The sequence below is a fragment of the Anticarsia gemmatalis genome, chromosome Z (genome assembly GCF_050436995.1).
Source record: "Anticarsia gemmatalis isolate Benzon Research Colony breed Stoneville strain chromosome Z, ilAntGemm2 primary, whole genome shotgun sequence".
NCBI classification, from domain to species: domain Eukaryota; kingdom Metazoa; phylum Arthropoda; class Insecta; order Lepidoptera; family Erebidae; genus Anticarsia; species Anticarsia gemmatalis.
In genome coordinates, this window is record NC_134776.1 from 2,279,570 (window position 1) to 2,304,919 (window position 25,350).

Genomic DNA, 25,350 nt, shown 5'->3' on the forward strand with positions numbered 1-25,350 from the left:
TTCAAAATCTTAGAATTAATCTTTACCTTTCTTGAGATTTATATTAACTGTAACTGTGCGTCGTTAACTTTTCTAACCCCCGGTTGCCAAAGTACATTTAGCGGTAGTTTATCGATTCGATAGCGTTTAAGCTCATATAAACAGTTTGAATTGATAAACAACCGCTAAATGTGCCCCAGAAAACGGGCCACAAGGTAAGGTTAAAACACAAATAATAGTACACTAATGGTATTTCATTTGTTTTATTAATTTTCAAATACAATAACATCTATACAATGGTATACTACGACTAAAAGTTTCTCGTTATATTGACACATGCATCAAAATAAAATATATTACTTTAATAAAAAAACTTTTAATAAACAATTATTGTAAATAAAATAAATATGTTGACTGGAATCTCTTTGCAAATCACAATATACGTTGGTAAAATCTAAATGGTAATTATTTCACCATAAGTATTATTTTACCAATGGGTAAGAAAAGCTACCAAACCGTAAATTCAACTCGCTTTTCTAGCAAAGTTTACTAGTTAGTAAAAAATATTCTTCACTTAGGTATTATCGGTAAAATTTTAACCGATTGGTAATATAATACTTTACTTAATTATACTACAAATTAAATAAAATTAACGTTATCATAGGATTAAATTATTACGAATACTTAATTTTCTCACTCAAAGGGGGATCTCATGCTTTCAATTAACACATTTTTATTAAACAATTTTGATCTAGATCTTATTTCGATTTTATATCCCATACGTAATTTTTTTTTTCTAATTGAGAAAGGAATCAACTTCCTTATGTAAAGGTTTTCGTTCATATATATTTTTGTTATAATAACGTGGTTCAATTAACAATATAATTTTTAATTAAATTAGCAATCCTACTTTGTAAACAAATACTAACATTTATTATTACTATTTTTCGTTACAGTGCAGATAGCTTATCATTTAAAAATGTGCTTACTATTACGAAATAATAAAACTTAGCATGAGAATACCCACATTCAAAATAATTAATCACAAAAAGCCGAAATCACTAAACTTTTGAAGAAAAATTAAAATTATTTACTACATAAATTAATTTTATTATTCAAATAGAAATAATTTATTATATAATTTAAATCTAAACTAGACCTAATGCTATTACGATTGCACTTTTAAAATAATCTAATTTTATATACACATCAATTGTAATTCACAGTTGAAAATTTTGGTATAAAAATGATAATTTTATCAAAACTGATCTTAGTTGGGATGTAGATAATAATATATAAGTTCTTAATACAGTTGACAAGAAACAACTGCTCAAGAAAATAATTATTGTAGGAATGACTGCTTTGTTGAAAGCAAATTCAGTTTAAACAGTTTTGCAGTCACCCTCATTTATCATTTAGTAAAAGTACAGTCAGACCGCTGGCTCACATTTTATATTTCATCAAAATCAATTCTTTTCCTCTCCAATATAGATATTAAAATGCTAATGAAGATTTTTGCTTTTATTCTTTACGATGTTTTTGCCACGTCTTACAGTCCCAGAATACAATTGCTGGTTTGTCTAATTATTAGTATTTCCCTGTTAAAAATGATCAGGTGATTTAAGAAATAAATACATAATAATTATAATAATACTAATATCAATATTGAAATTCAGTTAATTGCTTGTTATAATACTGACAAATATTATTTACACAGAGTAAAATCACTACTTGATTATAAAAACCCGCCTTAAATTTTTAAAACTTATTATTTTTCTCGAAATTATCAAAAAATGATAATAAAAATATTCAAAGCAAAAGAAAGGAAGATTTTTATATAATATTTTAAAAATTTAAGGCCGTGCTTTTAACATTTTAAAACCAAATATCGATGTTTTTCTCATGGATAAAATGGCACAAAATTTTTGAGCTTAGTTACCATCGAAACGAGCTTAATAATTTTATTTGTAATAAAAATAAATGAAGGGTATCCTTGCTGTGTAATTACTTACAATTAATATTTATTTTACAGTTTATTAATACTGAGTATATCTTTGCCAGTCGTCAACTACACGTGGCTTATGTGCTTAACCTTTTTTTTGAGTAGCGAATACTTTTCAGAGCCAATTTTGCAATAACTTTTGTGACAACGTATTACAGAGAAAACTATCTAACTTTAAAACTTCCCAGACGACTAAAATCAAGTATAGAAATAATTGAAACGTAAAATTTTTGTTTACTTTTTAACTACAAGAAGTGTAAAGTAATAGGGATGTAAAAATAAAGGTTGTCATTGCAAAACACTGAACAGTTTACAAGCGAGAAGTATTCGTTATTTTCACAATAATTTTCATACGATCATTTTTTATTAGATATCCTATATAAATAATTCTACTTAATTTTAATGAGTATCTATTATTTACATCATTCATTGATAAAAGACTAGTGTCGCCATCTCTCGTCATCAAACAAAACATACCTAATGAGAAAACATTCACTTATAAATACTTATACAAAGAAATCGATATTTTTTATTGGTTAATAATGTGATAATTATATATTTTGAAAGAGGATTCAAAATTTTAATGAACATAAAATAATGTTGCCATTTTAAAATTGTTTTCGTCGTCGTATTGTTTTTAGATGGGTGGTCATGCGTAGTGTGGGTAGGAGCCGAGGTGAGAGGTCACGTGCGGTGGGGCCATCGAGTGCGGCGAGTAGAGGTTGCTACCGCCGCCGCCCCAGTTGCCCCATGACGCTGACGGGAATATCGATGCTGGAACAAAATATTTCTTACCTCAGTCAATAACAAATGCACATACAAGAAAACTTAATACAAGTTTTCAAGAGATAAATAGTCGCATGGGCTATGATAGCAGAACAAGTACAATGTTATTCCGCTTTAAAAAATACTTTACTTTCCTATTTCCTATTCCTGAAAATAAAACTATGACGCTTAATAAGAACATCGAAATAATGTTGTAAGTTTTGAAGAACTTTGACAAATTAATCAATTTTGATATGTACTTGGAGATAGTAAGTATTTATTTTGATACAGAAAATGTATTTTTAATTTGGATAAAATGTGAGTACACTTAATAAGTTTATCGGAGTTTACCATTGATTAGAAAAAGAAAAATATGAGGAACCTTCCTGTTTAAATTATTTTCCGCAGATATAACAAAAGGCCTAAAATGCAAGATATTAAATTGGAATACCAACAAAATAAAGTGTACAATTAGTGAATGCAATCCCGATCTCGCGGGATCCCGATCTCGCGAGATCCCGTGTATTTTTTCGGGATCAATCCCGAAGCATAATATGACGAGATCCCGTTCGGGATTGTCGGAGAGGGCATTTTCAGCAGCTGGCTACATTGCAATAGACTTAAGATGCCGATTAGAAGCTCGTACTATTGATACACTTTGTATTTTAAAAGGCTACTTTCAAAATGCCATGTGATTACTTTTTATTTTGATCTCCTGGAGCTACACCTACTTTTTTGATTATGTTCATGTTATTACACCTGTTAATTATGTTACGTTGTTAGTAATATTGAAAAATAAAGGCTTTTATTTTCTTTCAAATAATAATTTATTGCATTCACCACACTATCACACAAATATTACATTAAACAAGCCGTTCGAATTGTATTATTTTTACTAACTAGACGGGATCCCGAAAATCTCGGGATCCCGCGGGATTGATATTTCTGATCGCGAGGGATCTCGAGTTGACGATCTCGAGTCGGGATTGCATTCCCTATGTACAATACATTAATAGAAAAGAAAAACAAATTTCGAACGAACCAGTAATTTTAAAAACATAGACAATATTTCAGTATACACCTAATAAAAACATTTTATTTTAAACCGTATCCATTTGTCAACCGTTTATCCCGTGCCAATACAGAACTAAATAGGTGTTCCATTAAGTCAAGTGCGGCAATCCATGGCAATGACAACCCGTTTGAAGCGATAGGCAAATATTTACGTCGCCGAGTGTACCGACGCATTACAGAAATGCAGATTAAAGAACACTGTTTTTGAAGGGTGTATGATATTAACTCGACGGGGGTTTATTTAAAATATTTTAAGCGTTAAGAGCTATGATTTTTTAATATTGTTTTTTGATGTAGCGCATGCTGTTGTTTAATATTTGATTTTAAATTTGATTCGTATAACTTAGGAGATTATTAAATTGGTGATAAAATTTATGTGTTAAACTATAGTTTTGCGAATTTATAACGAGGTTCAAAGATGTTCTAGATGAGGCAAAATCCAGAAAACGTTATTAGGGTTTTATTAAATTAGTGATAAAATTCGTGTGTCTAAACATAGTTTTGTCCGTTTATTACGATGTTTGAAAGAGACAATGCAAAATGATGAAGATGATTATGTACTAAAAATACTATAAGATAAATACAAAAATGTTTTCTGACACCGTATTAAAATTCTCGTACCTAATAAAAAAAAAATCACGGAATAAGAATTTTGAGTCATACATTCGCAAAGGCGCATTCAGCTTAGAACCATTATGCATTGTCGACTAGTCATTGAAGACCGTTAGTGACTATAAATTGAAATTTGTAACAACACTCATGACAGGTAGATTTATTTTACGTTTATTTGAAGTCCACTTTCAGCTATCGACACTGCATAATGGTTCTTTAAAACAATCATTATTACCTGTGGAAGTCGGCATGGCCGCGTGTGGGGCCATGAAAGACGAGAGCTTAGCGGAGTGATGGTACGAGCTCATGAACAGATCGCTCTGGTATTTATACGCGGGGTCACTGGCCGCCGGCTGCGTGGCCGCAGCTAGTCCTTGGAAATCGAATTTGTACGCGTACCTCTTGCCGTGTACTTTGGTCATTATGTTTTTGTCGTAGTAATATCTGTACAATTGAAAAACAGTTATCAAATAAATGTCAAGGGAGAATAATCGCAAAATCGCAGAGGGCCGCGTAGATAATAAATCGCATTGCAGAATCGCAAATTGAACGATATAAAGTCTTTAGATCGGGTACCCGTTCGGTCGCTGTGGGCTGTAGTGTGGGTGCCAGCGTTGTTACCTGAGTGCTCGGCTGAGTTTGTCATAGTTCATGTTGGGCTTGGACTTGCGCTCGCCCCACCGGCGCGCCACCTCGTCGGGGTCGGTCAGCTTGAACTCGCCGTTGGTCCCCTCCCAGGTGATGCAGCCGGCGTTGCTCGAGTCACTCAGCAGCTCTAACAGGAATTGCCACAACTGGATCTGGCCTGAACCTGGAATATGGATCGTAATAGCGTTTACATTTTAGCTAACGAAAAATTGTTTCAATCATTAGATGTCAAAATGTAGGCAATCTCAGCGATCAATTTTGTGGTTGGACTTCTTGACGTAAATTAAATTTCTGTGTCCAGATGATTAGTGATGAAATAATTAAATGTTTGACATCTGAATATCTAAAGGTATCGGTAAGGTTTAAAAAAACATTAATTAGACTTTGATTGATTGAGTCAACTGTAAGTAATATGTTCGATTAAAATACTCTCTGGTACAATTGAGTAAAAAAAATCTTGCCCAGCAATTATTTCCCACCCCCCAACTTTTTTCACAAAATTCCCATCTAAAGTTATTTTAACAAAAAATCGTGACAATAAAATCGGTGTGTCGCACACTATAGGATAGTCTCGCTAATGGCGAGGGTGGGGCCGATATTGGGCGGTGTGTACACGCGCGCACGACTGCCGCGCGCATTCGTGTGGAACTACCCTTGTAACGTTAGCACACAATGTGTTTATAGCGAGATGTGCGAGGGGTGGAATGGTTAACATGTAAGGTCGTGGGTTCGATTTCCCCATTGAACTAATATTTGGGTGATTCATGCATAGTTGTTTTAGGACTAGTTGTACGTTAGCTGTTACTATGTTTGTTGCGACATAAAAAACGGAGTTCTTTTTTTAGCATTAAGAGAACTCTTAATTAACACATTTTATCGGTGTATGTGATCATTTCTAGTTGTAATAATTAGTTATAACTAAGAATTCAATAAATTTGCCTATTAAACAGCCGTCAAATAAATTTTGTTAACAAATGAACGACATTGGTGAACAAAAATAATACTCCAAAAAAGTAATTAATATATTACATACATTTTCATCTGCAAACGGTACTGAATCTAAGGGTGCGAGCACACAAGCGATCATGTGATTTATCCCCGTGACGTCACAACGTTGTTGCGAATCTCGCGTCGCTTCATCCATTGTGATCATGGCTCATCGACTTTACGACCCGAATCCGAAACCCGAAATATTCGTATTTTCGTTACTTTTAGATATTAACTCAATGTTTGGTAACATGCTATCTTTTTCCTTCGTGAGTGTAATTGTGCGTGAAGTTAATGGCCTTTTCTCGCTTTTGGGGAGTTGATAGACTATGGGAATGGTCGGGAGGTCAGTTTTGGAATACGATTGGACTTTTGACCCTGTAGGTCAATGAGGGTGATAGATTGTTTTAAGAATTGCTAAGGCGAATGACTTTTTGGCATAGTATAAAACAGTTCTTCTTTTAAAGCTGTCTTATTGGTATTCAAGTACCAATTGACTTTCTGGGTTTGTTTGACAAATTGGGCTTTTCAAAAATAAAATGTCTCGAATCTGTTTGTTACCTTTACATAATTTCTTTCAAATGAACAATAAAATTTAATGAGAGACCGTGTTTTAAGTTTTTACTGGTCCTGAAAAATACAAAATGTTCACCCTCCCATTAAAAGCGCAAAAAAACCAAATACCAAATATTGACTTTAACATTACCACCGATTATAAGGTTAAACGTGGGGCAAGGTGACCGTGGCAGCCCTAATAAGCTGGGGTCACATTGCGTGCGTAGGTGTGGCGCGCAGTAATTATGACTTAGGGTTAGCACGTGGCGCTAATTGTTTCTCGCTGGTACCGGCGCCGGCGCACTGATTTAATGATTGTAAATCGCATGATTTAAGGTGTGACTGTACCGTGGTAATATTTTCTTGGTATATGTAATTATTTGTAATATGGTACGCTAGGTTCCCACACGTTATATGGATCAATAGGTAGAAACTTGCGGCTTTGAATACCAACTATCTCTAGTAATAGATTAGCATTTCTAAGTTTAGGGATTTAGCAACAATAATACGATGTAGGCTTTAGTCACTTTTTTTGGAAACGACTATCAATATATTATCTGAGACGTGCCTTTACTAGAAAAGAAAAAGTCAACTGCAGTCCCTTTACAACCGTGCGACAGCCAGTAAGACCTTTTACGAAACTTCAAGGAGTTAAAACCGCATGATTTCATAAAATCATCAGTGATTAAATATTCGTTTTTATTGACTGAGTTACAAAGTCTACTACAGTTCAGATATTTCTAAAAAAAACAATTTTAAACTGTATAAAATATTATTATAAATTGACTGTAATAACTATCAAATTATTTCCATTACACACCCTCATCAATTGAATCGTTAACCTGCGATTACATTGTATTAATAATAATGCGTTTGAGAACAGTGCCCCCTAGGAATAATTAAGTTTCATTAACTTTTATATCAAACTACCCTACGTAACGTGCGATATCGCGTATTATCGGTACATTTACATAATTTGTTCACTAGTAGCGCCCTGCATGTCACTCATGGGAACTAAAAAGGGACCGTGGCCGTTTCGATTTTATCTACAGACACGTAACGGCACAGACAAAGAATGTCATTTATTTTTGTAGAATTTTAACAGTTTATGAATATGTGTGGACGTAGTTATAAAAAGAGGATCCCTTTGATAGTTGATTGTAAAGTCTAGGCTTTGATGCGCAGGCAAAAAAAGCAATAAGTGTATATTGATCTGTAAATTACATTTTAATGTTAAAGTTTAAAACAAAAACCTTTATTAATATTACAGAATTTTAAATATGCTTGTGTGCGAATGAAGAAAACTTTAAACTATCTAACACTTCAACCAAAATAAATAAAAATACGCAACAAAATATTATAAAACAATAGCTACGAACCAATTTAAATCAAATTTTAAAAAGATTAAACAATTTACGTAACACAGTAAAATCACCCCTCGAACAGTTAACTTGCACTGATAAGTAGTTAACGTTAGACCCTAACGTATTATAAAACTTATCGTGATCTCGCGTGATTTGCTCTGAGAGGCAACCCTACTTTCACATGGGTCACCTGCCAACTTTGACACCCCTATTCACCTTGTGAATTTAAATACTTGAAAATAAAATGGCTATAGTCTGTGGGAGTTTAGTTTTTATTTAATTGGTGCTAATTTTCACATAACCTTTTCGAAAATCTGAAAGTAACTTTGTGGGAGAGTTCTCGCTAAACAATATACCATTTGGATAATATCTAAGAGATAGAGATAGAGATAATACACTTATTTTTAGCTTTAAGTCCGAAATAAAGATTTCTAAGATGCATACAATTATCATTGAACCAAAAAACTTGACCGAATCAGTATTTTATATGATTTATTTATCTGTATTCAAAAAATGAAAATAAGTCTACCATTTCGATTAAAATTACATTTGAAATTAAATAATAGCAAGCTAAGAGCAAAAGATGCAAAATTAAGAACAAATTTAAAGATGTCTACTATAGTTTATATCGTTTAGTATTTATAAACGAAAACCTTAATACTTCGTTTTGTAAATTTATTTAATTTAACCCGAGCTCGTTGAAAGCTTTTGTATAGAGCCATGAGACAAAATTTACAGTGAAGGCTGCAGCTGGTTTCATGGGAACTATTAGTATCACTACGGAGTACTAGATGGCGTTAGTTGGTGTACCACGCCTTCGAAAGACAACATCTTGGAATCAAATCGAAACAGAACATATTTTATGGATTAGTTTAATATAAAATTGAGGTTAATAGACTTTTAAATAAGCAAATATTTTAAGAGAATATACATAACGGTTTTTTTTTCTATGGATAAGTCAATTTTTTGACGTTTAGTACTAAAGCTCATGCGAATCAGGGTATAAACATGGTTATATTGGTTTTTAAGTTTTAAGGATTATAAGCAAATATTTTTATGTATGAAATTTGTGACAATTAGGCTATTAGTGATAATAATACAAGCATAAGATAATATTATTACGTATAATGGTGTGGAGATCTTGGCAAATATATTTTTATTTATATCTATATACTATAATTTTTATGGAATATTGGAAGTTAGTTTATGTGTAGTTTTACGTGTGCATGTTTTTCCTGATTATATTAGCAGTTTGTTTGTTTGTTAACTCACCTGAATTCGCTAGCCGACTGCTTGTGGGTCCAAACATTTGATATGGATCTGTAACAAAAAAACATGGTTAGAAACTTGAGTGAGAATTGAAAATAATATTATTTTTAAGATTATTCAAAACCTGCTGCATTCAGCCTTTTCATGAAAAAACAAATAATAATGTTTGCTGTTGCTGTAACTTAACGACATAATTCTGTGTTGCCCGACTTTATGGTAAGAGATTTTATTTATTTTATTATTTATAGGAATAAGACAAATAGTTTGAGGGCGAGAAGGAAAATTTATGTATCGTAATTAAAAATTAAATGTTGCATTTTGACTTCATTGAGTTATATAGGTATTGTACCTATATAGTATTAAGTTACCATGTTTAAAGCAAGTAATGATAAACATATTTTTATATTATAACTTTGTTAGGCAAATCCTTAGTTAGGATTTGAACCTAACTCTCAACAAAAACAAACAAACGCAAACGCGATAAAACAAAGACAACGAACATAATCGTCGCCGTAGATTTCGTATTTGAATCGTAAAAGATAACGGTTGCCATGGCAACGGTACTACCAACATGGCTGCCCGAAAAAACCCCGAGATACACTGCATAGATTGCATTTCAACTAGCTATAATGAGTCGGGTGTGCAACTATCTCAATTTGCATAGATAGTCCGTCGACAGTGCGTCACCTGTTCAGAATAATAACATTTTTGGAGTCGCTGCCGACAGTTTTCAGCGAAAAATGTTGGTAGGCTTTTAAATCGGTTTAGATTTTACTCAAATAACTGTAGTACTATTGCAAAACTTTTTAGATTTATGGCTTGTATTAAAAATGCAATTGAAATGTCGTATATAATCTGCTCAGTTGCTATTGAACCGGTTTCATTTATTAGTCATATTTCATGTTGGTTGTTTATCTTCGATATTCTTAAATTAATTGCGTAAGTTCCTAACCTCAAAGAAATGAACGTTTTCTCTTAAAGTTAACGGTAGTTTTAATTAAACAATTTAGATAAAGCAGATAACGCATACGACCTTATTATACGATATGATACCTTTGTTTAAGTGAATTTAGCGATAATAGTTTCATTAAACTACAATTTCTTAGTTTAATTATAAGCAAATATTAATTTATCTTAATTCTTCTTATTGGATTGAGACGAAACTGTTTCGTTAAAATTCGCGCACTAAAATATTCAACGCCTATAAAAGTGACCCCATATTTTATTAAAATGTAAATTACAGCAATAATTCCGCAGCACATTGAAATTGAAACAATAGGCCCCTAACGACAGTTCGTTGCCTTTGTGTTGCAATAATAAAGCGCAGTTATAATGATACTCGAGTTAGCATGCGGGCCATAAAGTAACACATCGTGACGAATCGACGCACTTGAAGTATTTAAAATCGGTTTTGTTCGGACTGTACTGTGGTTTTTGATTAACAAAAGTTTTAGTTACTACTTTTTAATTTTTACTAGCTGACCCGGCAAACGTTGTTTTGCCATACAAATTAAATAAAAAAACATTGTCCAGCGGACAAAATTGTGAATCTAAACCATTCTCAGATCCCCTTGAACACACACAAAAAATTTCATCAAAATCGGTCCAGTCGTTTAAGAGAAGTTTAGTGACATACACACTGACAGAAGAATTATATAAATATAAAGATATCTAAAATTATGGCAGAATGTCGCGCTCATACATCATTTGAAGTGTAGGATATTCTTATGATCTCACATTGATTGCATTGTTTTAGATTTCATTCTACGAATGCTATGTATTTACCGTTCTTCAATACAAATAACTAGCGATCATTACAAAATTCAAATTAGTCTGAGAAAATAGATCGTTCCAAAAGGGTTGATCAGCTCTTTTCAAGTTTGGTGTAAAATTTTGTGGCGCGCAAATTCGTCAAGCATTGCGAGAACGTTAAATATTATTGACCATTCATTATGCAACGCTAAAGTTACGTTCTAGAGGATCAGACTTTATGTTGAGTTTTTCAACATCCCTGAAACATCAATCAGAACATCCAACTTTTATGTGTGAGTAACGAATAACATTCTCAAGCATGCATATTTGCAAACATTTCAACAAGGATAATCTTAGTGTGAATTTCAAAAGGGAGATATTGTTTTTATTCAAAAGATAAAAGCACGGTATTCCTGTGGTTTCCCGTTAAAATAGCTATGGAACAGGAAACACTCGGTTACAGTCCGGAGTTTCAAACTGTGGCTGCAGGTTGCTGTGCAATATACATACAAATTCTTTACTTATAGCGAAAACCCAAACATGAGCTGAATAAATAATAATAATTGATGAACTATACAAATATATTTTTTTATTCCGCACTCTTAGTAAAATTGCTCCTACTACTGCGTGAGTGGTCGTAGGTTTGGCTGATTATTATTGGCTTGTTTCTATCTATTAAAAACAAATTCGGGAGGTACATGTAAGTTTGGAAAGAAAACAGAGGGCTCAATTAATCAATCAGTGTATTAATTTAATATGTGTGCTTTAAAAATAATGATCACTTGCTCCAGCGGTGAAGAGAAATTAAATCCGTTCCTTGAAATTCCCCAAAACCAGACCCAGCAGTAGTACAGTAAAAGGTAAGAAAAATACAAAAGAAATTAAATCTGAATTATTTAAAAGATTAGCTTCTAGTTGTACTTTACGTCCAATGGTGGTAGGTTAGTTAAACTCTCTAAGTGCTCATTCACGTTGACTCGCGGGCGCGGTGGCGGGCGCGGTCGCGAAATATCAAACATATGGCGATGTACCGAAGTGTTCACGTACAAACCGTTCGCGCGGTCTAAGTCGCGGGCGAGCTAGCGGCGCCGCGCGCGGCCCGCGTGGCGCGCTCGCGCCAATATCAAACAAGTGAAGATGTTCGTGTGTGTTCACGTCGAACTAGCGGTGGCGGGCGCGATCCACTCGCGATGTCAAGTAAGATCAACCAGTTTGAGCCAGTTTGAGCCAAACGCCCGCCTGGCGGCCAACGTGAACACAAATCGCCACGTCCCCGCGCTCGCGACCGCCACCGCGCCCGCGAGTTCCAACGTGAACAAGCACTATAGCTCAATACTGGATCTGTCTTTTTCAATGACTAATGATTCATCAAAGCATCATACCAGCTAATGACAAACCAAAATCAGTGGAAGAATAGTCAGTCAAATCACGATTAAAGAAGATGAAAGGCGAAACTTGCAACTCACAAAGGCAAGTCGAGCATAAAAAAGTGTTCACAACAATAGTTAAATCGAGGGTTCATAAATAGCTTGTAGGGGTGAGGTGCGACCCAATCGAGATGATTATGATAAACGATGTTGAAACGTTTTTGGGCGCCGTGATGCGATGCAAGACTGGTCCAAACGTCGATTAGCTTTTAACGTTCATGAAACTGTTTATTTCTAAATCGTGCGGCATAATCGGCGCGTGTTGCTTTAAATAATCGTCGTTACTGAATTATTAATGGCACATTCACGCCTTTGATTTTATAAATCTTTGCATTCGCATTCTCAGTGACTCTCAGTAATCATTTGTATACTAAGCACTTCCTAGGTGAATAGTAAAAAAAATTGCTAATTTTAAGCTATCGCGATTTCTATAATTAGTATAATAGTGTAACTGGATATAATAATTGACAATTACTACCTACCTACTTGGGTTAGCCGGTCGAAACGTTGATTTTACAATCACACTTAAACCCAATTTAAAAGATTAAGTTCAACTTGCTACTATAAAATAGTTTTTTATAGTAGCAAGTTGAACTTAATCTTTATTTCTTCTTTTAGACGAATAATAACATAAAAATAATGTTTTTTCCACAAAGACCTAAGTATTCGACATCCGATATTTCTTGTAATTTAAAAATTAACAATCGTTATTGTCTGATACAGTCAATACATCTTGTGCCTATACTGAATTGACCAAACTATTCTACCTGAATACTGATAATTTTTGTCATAAAATCTAATCGCAATAATCCAATAATGTTATACAAAAACCAAATACCCATTATATTCTCATCTAAATCATCGATAAACCATCAATAGATCAATTATACGTCAGTACGAATCCCCACAGTCACCTGCGAAACCGAGTTACAACGTCGAATCACAAATAGAATTGTCAAAACTGATTACGTTTTCCATTTCATATCGAAATTGGTGGGACGTACCCCGCCGTGTTCACTCCTACTGTACCTAGTACAGGCAGCGACGAAAATATGTGTATGTTGCAGTCTATTATAGTATATGTATAGTCTGTCTACTATTGTAACTTTTAAACTCTCGCGTTGCATGTTTAATGTATAATAGAATACGAGAATTAACGCGAACACCAGGAGTCAGCCTGCGACCACGGCGAATGCAACCTGCGCCGGAACGTTAGGCATTTTAAGGTAAAATGCATGTTCTCGTTAATTCCCGTATTCTATTTTACATAAAACTACGATTGACTAGGAAAATCAGTCAAAACAAGTTTTGACTGAACAGGTTGGTCAAAAGTGGTTTTGACTGAAAATTATTGGTTAATAGTACTTTTGACTGCAAGTTAGCGTCATTGATTGCCTGATTGATGAGTTGATATACAATAGTCTTAAAAAATGAACCATTAATGTCCCACTGCTGGGCAAGGGTCTTCTTCCGTAACGAGGGGCTAGGCCATGAGTCAGTAGACATGTCCATAAAAAAAATATGTTATGATAATACTTTTCAAATGTGACATATTTTTGACGCTGACTGTACTCCTACAGGAGGTTTGTTTTTGTCCTCTCATTATTCGATATTTCTCTCATAATACAATCTTCCTCGATTACCTTTAGTTTTCACAATTTTATTTGAAGGAAACAATTGACGTTTGTTCCTTTTTATTGGTTCCGTTTTCTGTGCATTTTTTGTGTTAAAAAGAAATTGGAGACGGGTTTTGTTGTTTTTGTTTGCATTATAAATTTTATTGGTAGGTATTATATTGATAGGACCAAAGTAGCTGAGTGGCCTGATTTTATATTTTAAACAAACAAACAATCAAACAAACAAACTCTTCAGCTTTATAATATCAGTATAGATGAGTCAGAATCCAAAGGACTTTAATTCATCATAATTGTGGTTAAGATCTGCTTAGTTTGGAATCAAATGACCGTGTGTAAGTTGTCCAATGATATATTTTTTAAATTGTGGTCACGAATACAATTTTCAAAGTTTATCAATACGTTATTAAAAAATCTATCTATATATTTTACTATCTACTAAGTTTTAAGTAGAAGGTCTAATATTACGTCATATTATGTTATGTACAATAACTTAAAAATTGGAAATGTAAAACTTCTTTCCGAGACATACATATTATTATAGCTATTTAAATCTTTACTTAGTCTGGCATACGACAGAATCAAATTTATTTTGTCTCTTTCAAACAAGTTTGAAAGCAACAGAAACTGAAATCATCGTAGAAGAAAGAACACCTATTAAAAAGACAGCTTAATTTTAATCTCTCGACTAACTCTTATAATCTTCACGATCTAGTGCGAACATATTTTTCGTTGATATTTTCGCCACTGGACAAGTCCCCCGCTGTTTGCTCCGCCGGTCTGACGCTTCCCCCGGGCGTTCGGTCAACAAAACATTCTTACAGCAAACATTGGCTTCATATGAAATTTATAGTGCTACTGTCTCCCTTGACAGAGATGTAGAATATTTGTACAGGCTAGGGAGATGTACGGTGTATTTTTAGTGTAGTAATGCGATTTTGACGCATATTTTTGTATAAGACGATTGAAGAGTCTTGGCATTCGCGATTTGTCTGGATTATCATTAATGAAGTTAGCAAGAAATGTTGCTGTATCAAACAGGCTACTGTCAGCTACTTGAATCGTATATCTATAAGTAGGTACCTCCGCCATCCACAGTCTTGCTTACGACTCTCTGCTAAATAGTTGTACAATGGTAGTTAGTTTTTAACATTTTCTCCGAAATTAAAATGTAGAACGTAGTTTAATAATGTTGAGGTTGTACAAAAACTATTCTAAAAGAGACAAAATTAGAAAGCTTACTAAATCTTTGAGATATGACGATGTATAATACAATCTATTGGATTACAAAAATTAGGTACTAACCTAAATATAAAACATGAGAAAGTACAACAAATTGGTTAAATGTTAACATCTCACATAAGTAATGGTGATCAATAGTAAATTTTATTTACACGTCCGAAATAAAAGACCTGATCGAGGTAACTGCTGGAGTGGAGGTCCAAGGGCCCTCCAACTGTTTGCCGTTAAGTGATTCAGTTGGTACCAAAACGGCACTCAAACCGAAACCCCTTAACATTACAACTGATTGGTGTCCGCCAAATGAACCTCAGCGTGTTAGTCTTTTCTACTGTAATTACGCGCCATTACCACTAATCTTTTGGCATTCTAACACAGCATAAACCAAAAAACAACTTTATACACACGTAATAAGACACTATATTCTTTGACGAGGGTCTTTCAAAGCCAATGATGTGCGTCAACGTGACTAAAGAGAAATAGTTCTTAGGGCGTTTGCTGAAAACCGAAAATCGGTGGTGAGGGCTCAAGAAGAACGAGTTTGTACTCTAGTGGCTTAAGTTAGAGTTGTTTTTTGTTTGGATGGTTGAAAGTGTGTGGGGTGTAGCTAGAGGCTTGAAGGAGTTAATGCGTGTGGCACAAAGGGCCAAATCACTGCCCGTAGTGTGGCCGCGGCACGCCGGCGTCAAAGAGCGAATTTGTATTCCAATTATGACGCCAGCATAGACATCCGACGATCGATAAAAGTTGGTCATTTCAAGGCGCTTTTTTATACCCTGTTCTACTTCAGGCCTTTATTTTGTAAAGATTGGAAAAGTTGAATGTTTTAATAATTGAAAAAGTGAACATAGAGGTTTTTGTTCGGCGATTAGTCATTCAACACCCTACGTCCAGGGGCGGGTTGCATTCATTATGAATAATAAATATTAATTATTTCATTGGGACGGCAAATTAAAGTAACGAACAACCACATTCCATGCAGCTTAAAAAAATCACGCATTTAGCTTTGATTGATATGCAACTTCAATATTATTTTGTTTAAGTGAAATCTAGTAGAATTCCTGTATTATTAGACTCACTAATTAATAAAGTAATGAAATTTTTCGACAATTCCCGGCCAATAAATCGCAAATAGACAAAAGAAGCGTCCGAAATATCTCCAGAAGACGTACAACGATGCCCATAAAATAATAATAAAGGGATAATTAATCGATTTCAGTGCATTAGGGGTCCCCTAGTGGGTCGTTAGTGCAATTCGCCGACCCCTGTGGCATTAGCCGTTTGATTGCGAGCCTCGCCACCCCACACCAGATTCAATAATGTTCGCGAACAGATTTATTTTGACATTTCTATTTGTTAAGACGTATGATTATTGGTTTGTAATTGTTTTGGGTGATCGAGATTCTTTTGATATTTCAGACGATTTACTGCGCAGTTGTGTAGTAGATTCTCCCGAGATGTACAGCTTAAACGTTTAAGATAACTCCCTCGCTGAGCATGGTCTCTGTCCCAAAATCTACTGTTGTAAGATTTTTGTCTATCTGCTACTAAACAACTTATACACTCATATGATACACAATTTTTTAAGATAAGGCGGTGGTTACCTCGGTTTAAACGAATTATTTAAATAACATCATTTGCGACATTTTTTTAAATAATAATGCAATATTCCAGCGAATTTTGTCGTAATTTTAAACGATTTTTCTTCATATTTATTCCAGAGTGAAAAACCATTTACTCATGATTTGAATACTCTACAAAACTTTTAAGCCCCATACATAAAAAAAAACAAAAACCTTCCAAAACTGCACAAATAAATATCAATTGAACCGTAAGCAATAAGTTCCGCGTGATCGTACACCAAACACCTAACATATTCACAAGACAATGTTCCCGTCACCGCACGCCTGCAAAAACATTGTTTTGATTTCTTTCGTGTTTCACTTACCCCTGTTTACATGTCAGCCGTGGGTGCGGCAGATCAAACGATCCGCAAACATGTCCGCGTCGGCCACCGAGAATTTGGGTATCAAGGGATAGTGGTGTAAGTCGAATTATTGACTTTTTTAGTGTTAGGAAAATAGGCACGCCTTGATACAATAATTATAATTTTATTGATTGCGTGTGACTGATGCATTTTTTTTGTGGTTCGAAATATCATTTTGATTTAACTCCAGTTTGACTTGGTGACTCTACTTAAGTGATCAGTTACCGGATTTAACCTTAAATATTTAACTTACTTTCTCAACAAATTATAAGTGAAAGATCATTTTTGAGGTTGTTACGCAAAGCAGATAGATTTGAGGAATTTTCGATAAATTCTTTTTTATTTACGTATACAATTTACCCGCTTTTAACGGTCATCTGGTAATCTATTTTAAAGAAGTTGCAAGCACACAACATTTCGTTTTACTAGCACTCGTTTTTACCTTCGTCTGCAGAATTGGGTCTTACATGTTAATTCAGGCAACAGGCCTTATGTGTTAAAATCCAGTCTACATTTTTTGAATGAGCAATACACAAAAACACGTTCACATTTTTATAAGTAGGATATCTCCAAACCTCGCATGTCAACTAGCCGTAATGTAAGGCTTGCATACAACATTGTAAGAAGGTGGTGGATACATTCATAGGAGTCGTGCTTACGTCACTCACTTGAAGTGTTTCCATGAATGTGTTGGAGAATAACATAAAATGTAAGCATTTTTTGTTTGTATTGTACTGTATGAAGAGTGTATTGGAAGGGTTTGATTTTGTAACTTTTTGTGTAATTTTTAGTACTGATGTCTACAAAGATGTATGCAGATTAAAACAAACCCGGCTTTGAATTTTAAAAAGTCCCAAGCTTAATTTTTTGAAAGAGTTTCAAATAATTTTGAGATTGAATTGCTTTTTCTATTTACCCGTAATTTTGAACCTAGTGATGTAATTGTGTACTGTGACAGAATGAAAGTGAATTTTAAGATAGACCAAATAAAGAAAGTAAATATTATATTGTAAATACGTTTAGTTACATCGTAGTTACTCGATGTTAGTGATATTTGACTCAGGCCTTTCACAAAAATGTTGTACACCATACCAAGGTAAATTAGAAATATGAAACAGAAAACCATAGAAATCAAAGTTTAATGTCCAAATATTGGCTACAAAAATATATACATTTAATTTTTCGCTGGTATTTTATCAGTAAGTACTATCCATATATATTCTTTCTGGTATTTTATCAGTACTATCTATATATCGACTCCTTCCATCATCACGTAGCCGTCGTTCTCTCGTCACCGTGACAGCGAGGTGCGACCGCCATTTCGTTAATAAACAAGCAAGCTGTTTGCAGTCGCCACGTGTCGGTGTACAGTTACTTACTTATATTGTGGCTTGTGCCATCTGTATGCTCGATATTTACTGTTTTTCTATGGGGAAGTTCTAATAAAAAGTGTTTGAGAAATAGTTTCAAGACCCCTGTTTTTTGGTTTTACATCAACTAATAAAATCTGAATTTTCAATATTAATTGGCTCTTCAACTCTTCTACATGACATGACTGTGTGTAACGTAGCTGCAAGTTATTCATACTCACAAAAAAAAATGGTAGAGTAACAGCCCAATGCAGGAAAATCATTAAATTAATTCAAATTATGCTCGAATGTATTTATGACCCCACGTTACACGTCGATAAAAGCAGTATAATGTTAGAGAGTTGTCTAATGTTAAGAGATGTTCTAACATTCAATAGTAAACTCTTTAAAAACTACGAATTAATTAAACTTGAAAATACTATGTATTCAAGAGTCCATTCAGGTCAAAACACAAGATTGTTGAGCTACACTTTCTATAGGACCTGATTCGTTTCACTAGATATCTAAGTAAATATGTTTTTATACAGTATGTAACATATATTCCTATATTAATTATAACACATACTTGGCCAATTACATACAAAGTTATGATCACTTCCCTAATCAAGTGTTGATTACATCTGATCAACACATCACTCACGTACTAGGGTACATAACTAATGATCAGCTAACGATCAGTTTTTCTGATTGAACGAACGTATTATTTTATTTTTCGTTTATTAATAATAGTGAGAGTTACTGGTTGTAAGCGTAAAATATTACAACCTCTAACTCATAACCACTATATCATATGCAAATAAAGTTTCTTATGACTTTTTTCATTAATAATGTAGTTGGGCTCGTGAGATGGCAAATGAAATGTGTTGTAGAAAAGTATATTTTTTAAGGGACATAAGTAAACTATTTTGCTCACATGAATTACAAGCTGAAGTGATTTTAATAAAATGTATCAACGGCCTAATTCCTATTTTTTATATTTTACCCAAATTTTATGAAATTAGAACACTAAAGCTAACCTAACACTAATCATAAAATTCCTAGAAGACATTCTTCATTCTTAAAAAAGCCATTCTTTTTTAAAAGAATATATATTTTTAAAAGAAGGGTAGTCTTGTGTGCTGTAACTAACTGACCGTGAGACAAACAGTCACGTGTTTGAGGACCGTCCCTTTAACTTCATAGTTCGTTACACTGGCAGCTCACATTGACTGTAAGTCTTTTAGAATAGAAGAAAGAGTGGTATTTGTTTGTGAGATATGCACGTAATGATACAGTGCTTTTGACAGTCGAGATAGGTTCTGATCCTAGATGATGCACTACTACTATAACTGTAAAAACTAGGTTTTGAGCTTCATAGGTTTTTTTTACATGGATTTTTTTTGTATACTTAAATAATTTTAAAAGCTAAATATACGTACGTAGAATAATCACGATTAAAATGTATAAAAAGTGTTTAATAAAACTGTACAATGGTAATGCGGCCAGCATTTTGGGCACGTTTCGAATGCCAGCAATGTGAACGAATTCTACGGTGCCACGTAGATTTATTAATGTACACGTATAGTTATTATATTTATTATTATTTATATTTTGTATAATTTTGTAAATTTATGAAAAATATTAATGTTATATACACTTTTACTGATAAAAATAAATAATTCTGTTCCCGCTGAAATAATTAATAAAATTTTAGTATAAATAAGTCCAGAACTCACCTGGTTGACGTAAATGCGTGTGAGCATCAAGCGTCGACTTCGACATAGCCGACAGTGAGTTGGTGCCATAGCCTGTAAAAAAACAACATATTTAAAAAAAGAACACCCCTTATTTACTTACATTTTTGTCTACTTTTCTAATATACTAGTTTTTCACCCGCGACTTTGCACGCGTGGCATTCAAAAATCCTCTCTTAGTGCTCCCCTACGCTCTTCAAGAAACATACGTAAAATTTTTGCTTCTTGCGTTCAATAGGTTCGGCTGTTCGTCGTCTGTCTGACATTTAGTAACGGAAGGGTTGTATGTATAGAATATAATATGGGTCTTTAGTAAATACGTAACACTTTAATGACTTGTTTCATGTTTATCAGAATTGTAACGCAAAAATTTTAAGCTATATTTTCTACCCGCGAACGAGCAAAAGGACATAATTCTCTTTACTCGCAATCTTATTTCACTCAACATTGAGGTCAGCAGGCTAACTTATTTAACCTGAATATCGGCTTTTCTACAAACCTACTGCCATTGTTTCTATATTTTCATTAACCTATTTTATGAGAAGTAACACTATCACAGATAATATACACAAATGTTATAGTCGCTGATATATGTATGAATTTGAACAAACTAATAGTTTCTGGGGATCGTAGTTAGCAACGTTTTTAGACACTGCTACCGCCAACAATACTCTGATTCCTTAGTATATAGAGAAAAAAATTGGCTCAGCCATAGGCTTTCTTGGGGTCTTTGTATTATGTCAAAAACGAGGTCATAATCTTTTTCTTATTTCTTGTAATCGGAAACGAAAAAAACCTTTTTTTCGTTAACCCACTATTAAATGATGATGATGCAAACCAATGATCATCAGTACCTCGATTCTGTACATTCGATACTAACGTCACGCTATCGAATACCATACATTCCTATCGAGCTACTCGTTAGGAATGCCGGTTTCCTAACGAGTAGCAATCCGGCAGAGAATCGCGACCTATCGAGTATCGAAAACTTGACATTTAAAGTGAGAAAAAGATTCGTTCTGAAAATTTGTTCTTTAAATAAAATTTTATTGGTAATAATTGTGTATAAACTAATTTTAAATATATTATATAGTGGATAAAAAATAATCATGAAAGGTATTATATCTCATAAATAATAATTATAGTCTACTTTAAACGGTATTAGTAAAAATAAATCAATAATATAAAAATATCATAGTTAATGTTGTTCAACGAAACATTATCAACACAAAAAAAGAATCAGCGTCTTTTTTTTTCTACGTTGAAGCAGGCAAAGGAGACAATACCTTTTCAGCCTTGTTGGCCTCGTCTTCCTAAAATTATCTAATATAGAATATTTAAATAATTTATGAAAATTAAAAATGGAAAGAATTATTATTTTATTTCGAAATTTGAATTTCGAATTGCAGATAAGTGCGCTCCAGCAAAAAAAAAATATTTAATTTAATTTTATTTTAATGTTTGATGGAAAATGGCGCTATTGAAGAACATAGTACTTGCAAAAATCCGCTGGGGGCGCTGATCAATTTTTCATACAAAATTTTTCGATAGCGAGTCGATAGTCGATACTCGATAGATGTACAGAATCGGGGTACAGAGTTCCATATTATTTTAATAAAAATATAGAACTATTTATTTCAGAACAAAACATCACGCCAGTTAGAAAAACAAAAGGTTTGAATAAGACAGAGCTATGTGTGACAAGGATCGCGTTACACATGATTGATGACGTCATAGTTTGGGGATGACCGACCATAGCGTGATGTTGATGCTCATCCGAATATGAATAGTTATATTTTTTTACTTTTTAGAACAAATGTATTTTGGCATATTTCTTTTTTTAATGTGTGACACCGGCTAAAATGCAAAACAAAATGAATAAAAGACCTATTATAAAAAATATTTATATTTTGACCTCTCTTTTGCTTCAGTAGCAGAAACACCAAGAATATAATATATGTAACAACTAACTTATGCCGTATTCAAAATTAATTTTTTATCAAACTACAAAATATGATAATAAAATTCTCAATTTATATGTGTAAAACATTTAAAATAATACTTACACAATATTTTCTAACAATTTTCTAAAAAAAACACTTCAATTTCGATAAAGACAATACAATCACAATCCTATTGAGTTCAAACGTCACTACCAGGACCCCACGGTTCAAATAGCGTGAAACATGGAATCAAAAATACACCCGAATTCAAAGAGCCATCTACAATACTGCTTTGACACTAACTAGCCGTAAAATCCTATTGCAACGATCAAAGAAGACTTACTGCTTCATGAAAATACACCTTATTTTTTAGATTATAGGGTGTACAATAGCTTGGCTGGTTTGCTCTTGCCTCAGGTCTTAAACACCCTACAGAGAGAAGAACTATCGAAAATGTGTTTTTGGGTTAAGATAATAATGACTGACGATGCACTTAACTTTGTTTTATAACGATTTTTATATGTACCATCGCATAAGGCGTATATTTCAAAAATGTTTGCAATGACGGAATAAAATTCATAATCTGAAACTAGCATGAAACTACTGAAGTAGATTGAATGACAATATGGAGTATACATCTCTTTCAGCACCTATGGTTTCAGTGCCTATACTATTCCTTCTATATAACGTCATAGTGGTTATACTTATAAGTTATTCCTTCATTACATGTGGGTCTGTAAAGTTTGGAATCGTTCAGCTTCTCAAAAACACCTATTCCATACTTGCATAAATTACTGTTAGCTGCACGAATTTATAATCTGGTTTTTCATATTATCGTATAGGTAGATCACAATCATTATCAGTTTGTTGCCGATGCATTCGATGGATGCGCCAGAATTGAAAAAGACTTTTCAATATTTTCTTGAAAGAAAAAAATACGTTTCAAGCAATACCTAAAGATGCATTCTTCGTTTAAAATACCGTCTAGAATCTCCGTCTACGATCTTCGAAGCTGCACATTTCTATTTTAATCGGTTCACCAAGCAATCACAGCAAACACAAAGCAAGCCAATATTTACGCTTGTCAAAAGCAATTTTCGCCTTTAAAGTTGAAAATCGCTTGCAGCTGTTTGTTTGTGCCGCAGTAATAGTATTATGAGTGCGATTGGATCCGAAAATGAAAAAATCTGAAGTAATTTGTCGTCTGTTGTGTCTTTTATTTTATTGATAGGCAATTGTTTAAGAATTTGATTGTAAGTTATTGAAACAATCTACTAAAGAACGGTTTTGTTATTATTCTTTTTATTTAATGGCAAGTGATTTAACAATGCCAGGACACCAATATGGCGTTTAAATTATTGAAGAATCGCGTTTTGTTTTTTTCTGTTTTAATGTCATTGAAATAATCATCTTTTGATTGCAGGATTTTTTTGTTCTGCTTTTCTATTGCTGGACACCAGTCTTCTTGGTATGAAAGGACACGAATTTTTTTAGTATACTACTGTGTAAAAAATCATGTTTGCAAGATTTTACTCACTTTTTTGCAAACAATAACTAGTTATAAACATGTCTGTCAATAATTCAAATAGGTATCTAGTTAATAATATTTATAAATCAACCGACCAAAAAAAATAGTTACAACTGCTTGTAAAGTGCCAAATATACCTCAGGCTTTGTTCAAAACATTGATCAACTAAAAAAGTTATTCCAAATCCAACTCAATAAAACAGTATGAGCATAAGATCAACACGCGTTAGATTCAAGCCTCAGGCACAAAATCACCTAAAAACAATTAGAACGTGCCGCTTTGAGACCACAGATTAGGTATTTCATTAAACCACATCAAAGGAGAGCGTGTCAAAACTATTTGTTTAAAACAGGGGCGTCGCTGCCAAACGATTTTCAACTTTAATTACTTAAGTTTGCTTTTCAGTGAGTTTGAGTTTATCTTGCAGCTGATTTTATGAGATTTTTAATGTTTTTTTTAAGGGTTGTATTTTTTATTGTATTGTTAAAACAATTGTATGTTAAAGCTGTAGCTAGTTGAAAATACTTTTAAATACTTCTAATTCTGGTCCTATATGAGAACGTAAATGTTGTAATTTATTAAATATTTAGTTTTTTTGCTCTCTTTTACCTTTTTCGAGACATTGTCTGCAGCAAGACAAAGATCAATCGTCATTTAGCTATCAATCTAATATTGAAGGTCTCAAAAGACTTGATTATATTTTCTTTTAAAACCACGATTCTCAACTAAACAGTCACCCATAAAAAATAGCTAGAAGTCATTTTCATCGTTCCGACCATTTACAGACAAATACGACATGCATTGTGCGCACTATTTACTTTAAATAAAAGCAACGAAATGTAGCATTTTACTCATCAACCCTTTAAATTTTAAGGTGTTTAAGTGCCGTAAGATTGAACGTAAACACGTCATTACACTGCTTTTGCTTACATTTTAAATGTAGTCCAATATTTCATGGAAATTGTTCATTTACCATTCATTTGTTTGTATGTTTTATTTACTAATTGAATTGCCAAAAACAGTGACTTTACGTTTTCGTCAATAAATATTTTGAAGAACCAGTATTTTTGTATCAGAATTATAAAATGCTTAATGTAGAATCTTTTCTCAATATTTCACTGGTAGTTTTTCGTTGTTGTTTATTATATTTGAATGGTAAAAAACTATTTGAATGAACGACAGAATTTTAAAATATACTCATTTGTTTTTAAGTCTTTTATTACAAAAATGAACATCTAGCATTTATTTTAAGAATGGTCTTATAAGAATAAAAAAATACAGTAATTAATGCAAAAAATTACGAGATTTTTCCGCCAAAAATCTAGGAAAAAATTAACAAAAATCAGAGTACCACAGACTCAGTTAAAACGGACCAATATTAAAAATTCCTTCACAACGCCTCCGGGCTGCGAGCGGTGGCGAAAATTAGCCAAAAGTGGCTTTCGTCACCGTTGCCCGCTTCACTCGCACTTATACGAATTG

General features: G+C 33.3%; 1 protein-coding gene across 3 annotated transcripts in view; it reads right to left on the reverse strand.

The window, feature by feature from the left end:
* Positions 1 to 232: 232 nt before the first annotated feature.
* Ets65A (DNA-binding protein D-ETS-3) overlaps positions 233 to 25,350 on the reverse strand; it is a 100,110-nt gene continuing 74,992 nt past the window's right edge. For all 3 annotated transcript variants that reach the window (XM_076134980.1, XM_076134981.1, XM_076134979.1), the window contains exons 5-9: positions 20,380 to 20,451; positions 9,259 to 9,306; positions 5,054 to 5,243; positions 4,668 to 4,876; positions 233 to 2,755 (exon numbers count right to left, since the gene is read on the reverse strand). In XM_076134980.1, the coding sequence (XP_075991095.1) occupies positions 2,631 to 2,755; positions 4,668 to 4,876; positions 5,054 to 5,243; positions 9,259 to 9,306; positions 20,380 to 20,451 (644 nt within the window). In that variant the 3' untranslated portion in view covers positions 233 to 2,630. The remainder of the gene's footprint in view (positions 2,756 to 4,667; positions 4,877 to 5,053; positions 5,244 to 9,258; positions 9,307 to 20,379; positions 20,452 to 25,350) is intronic.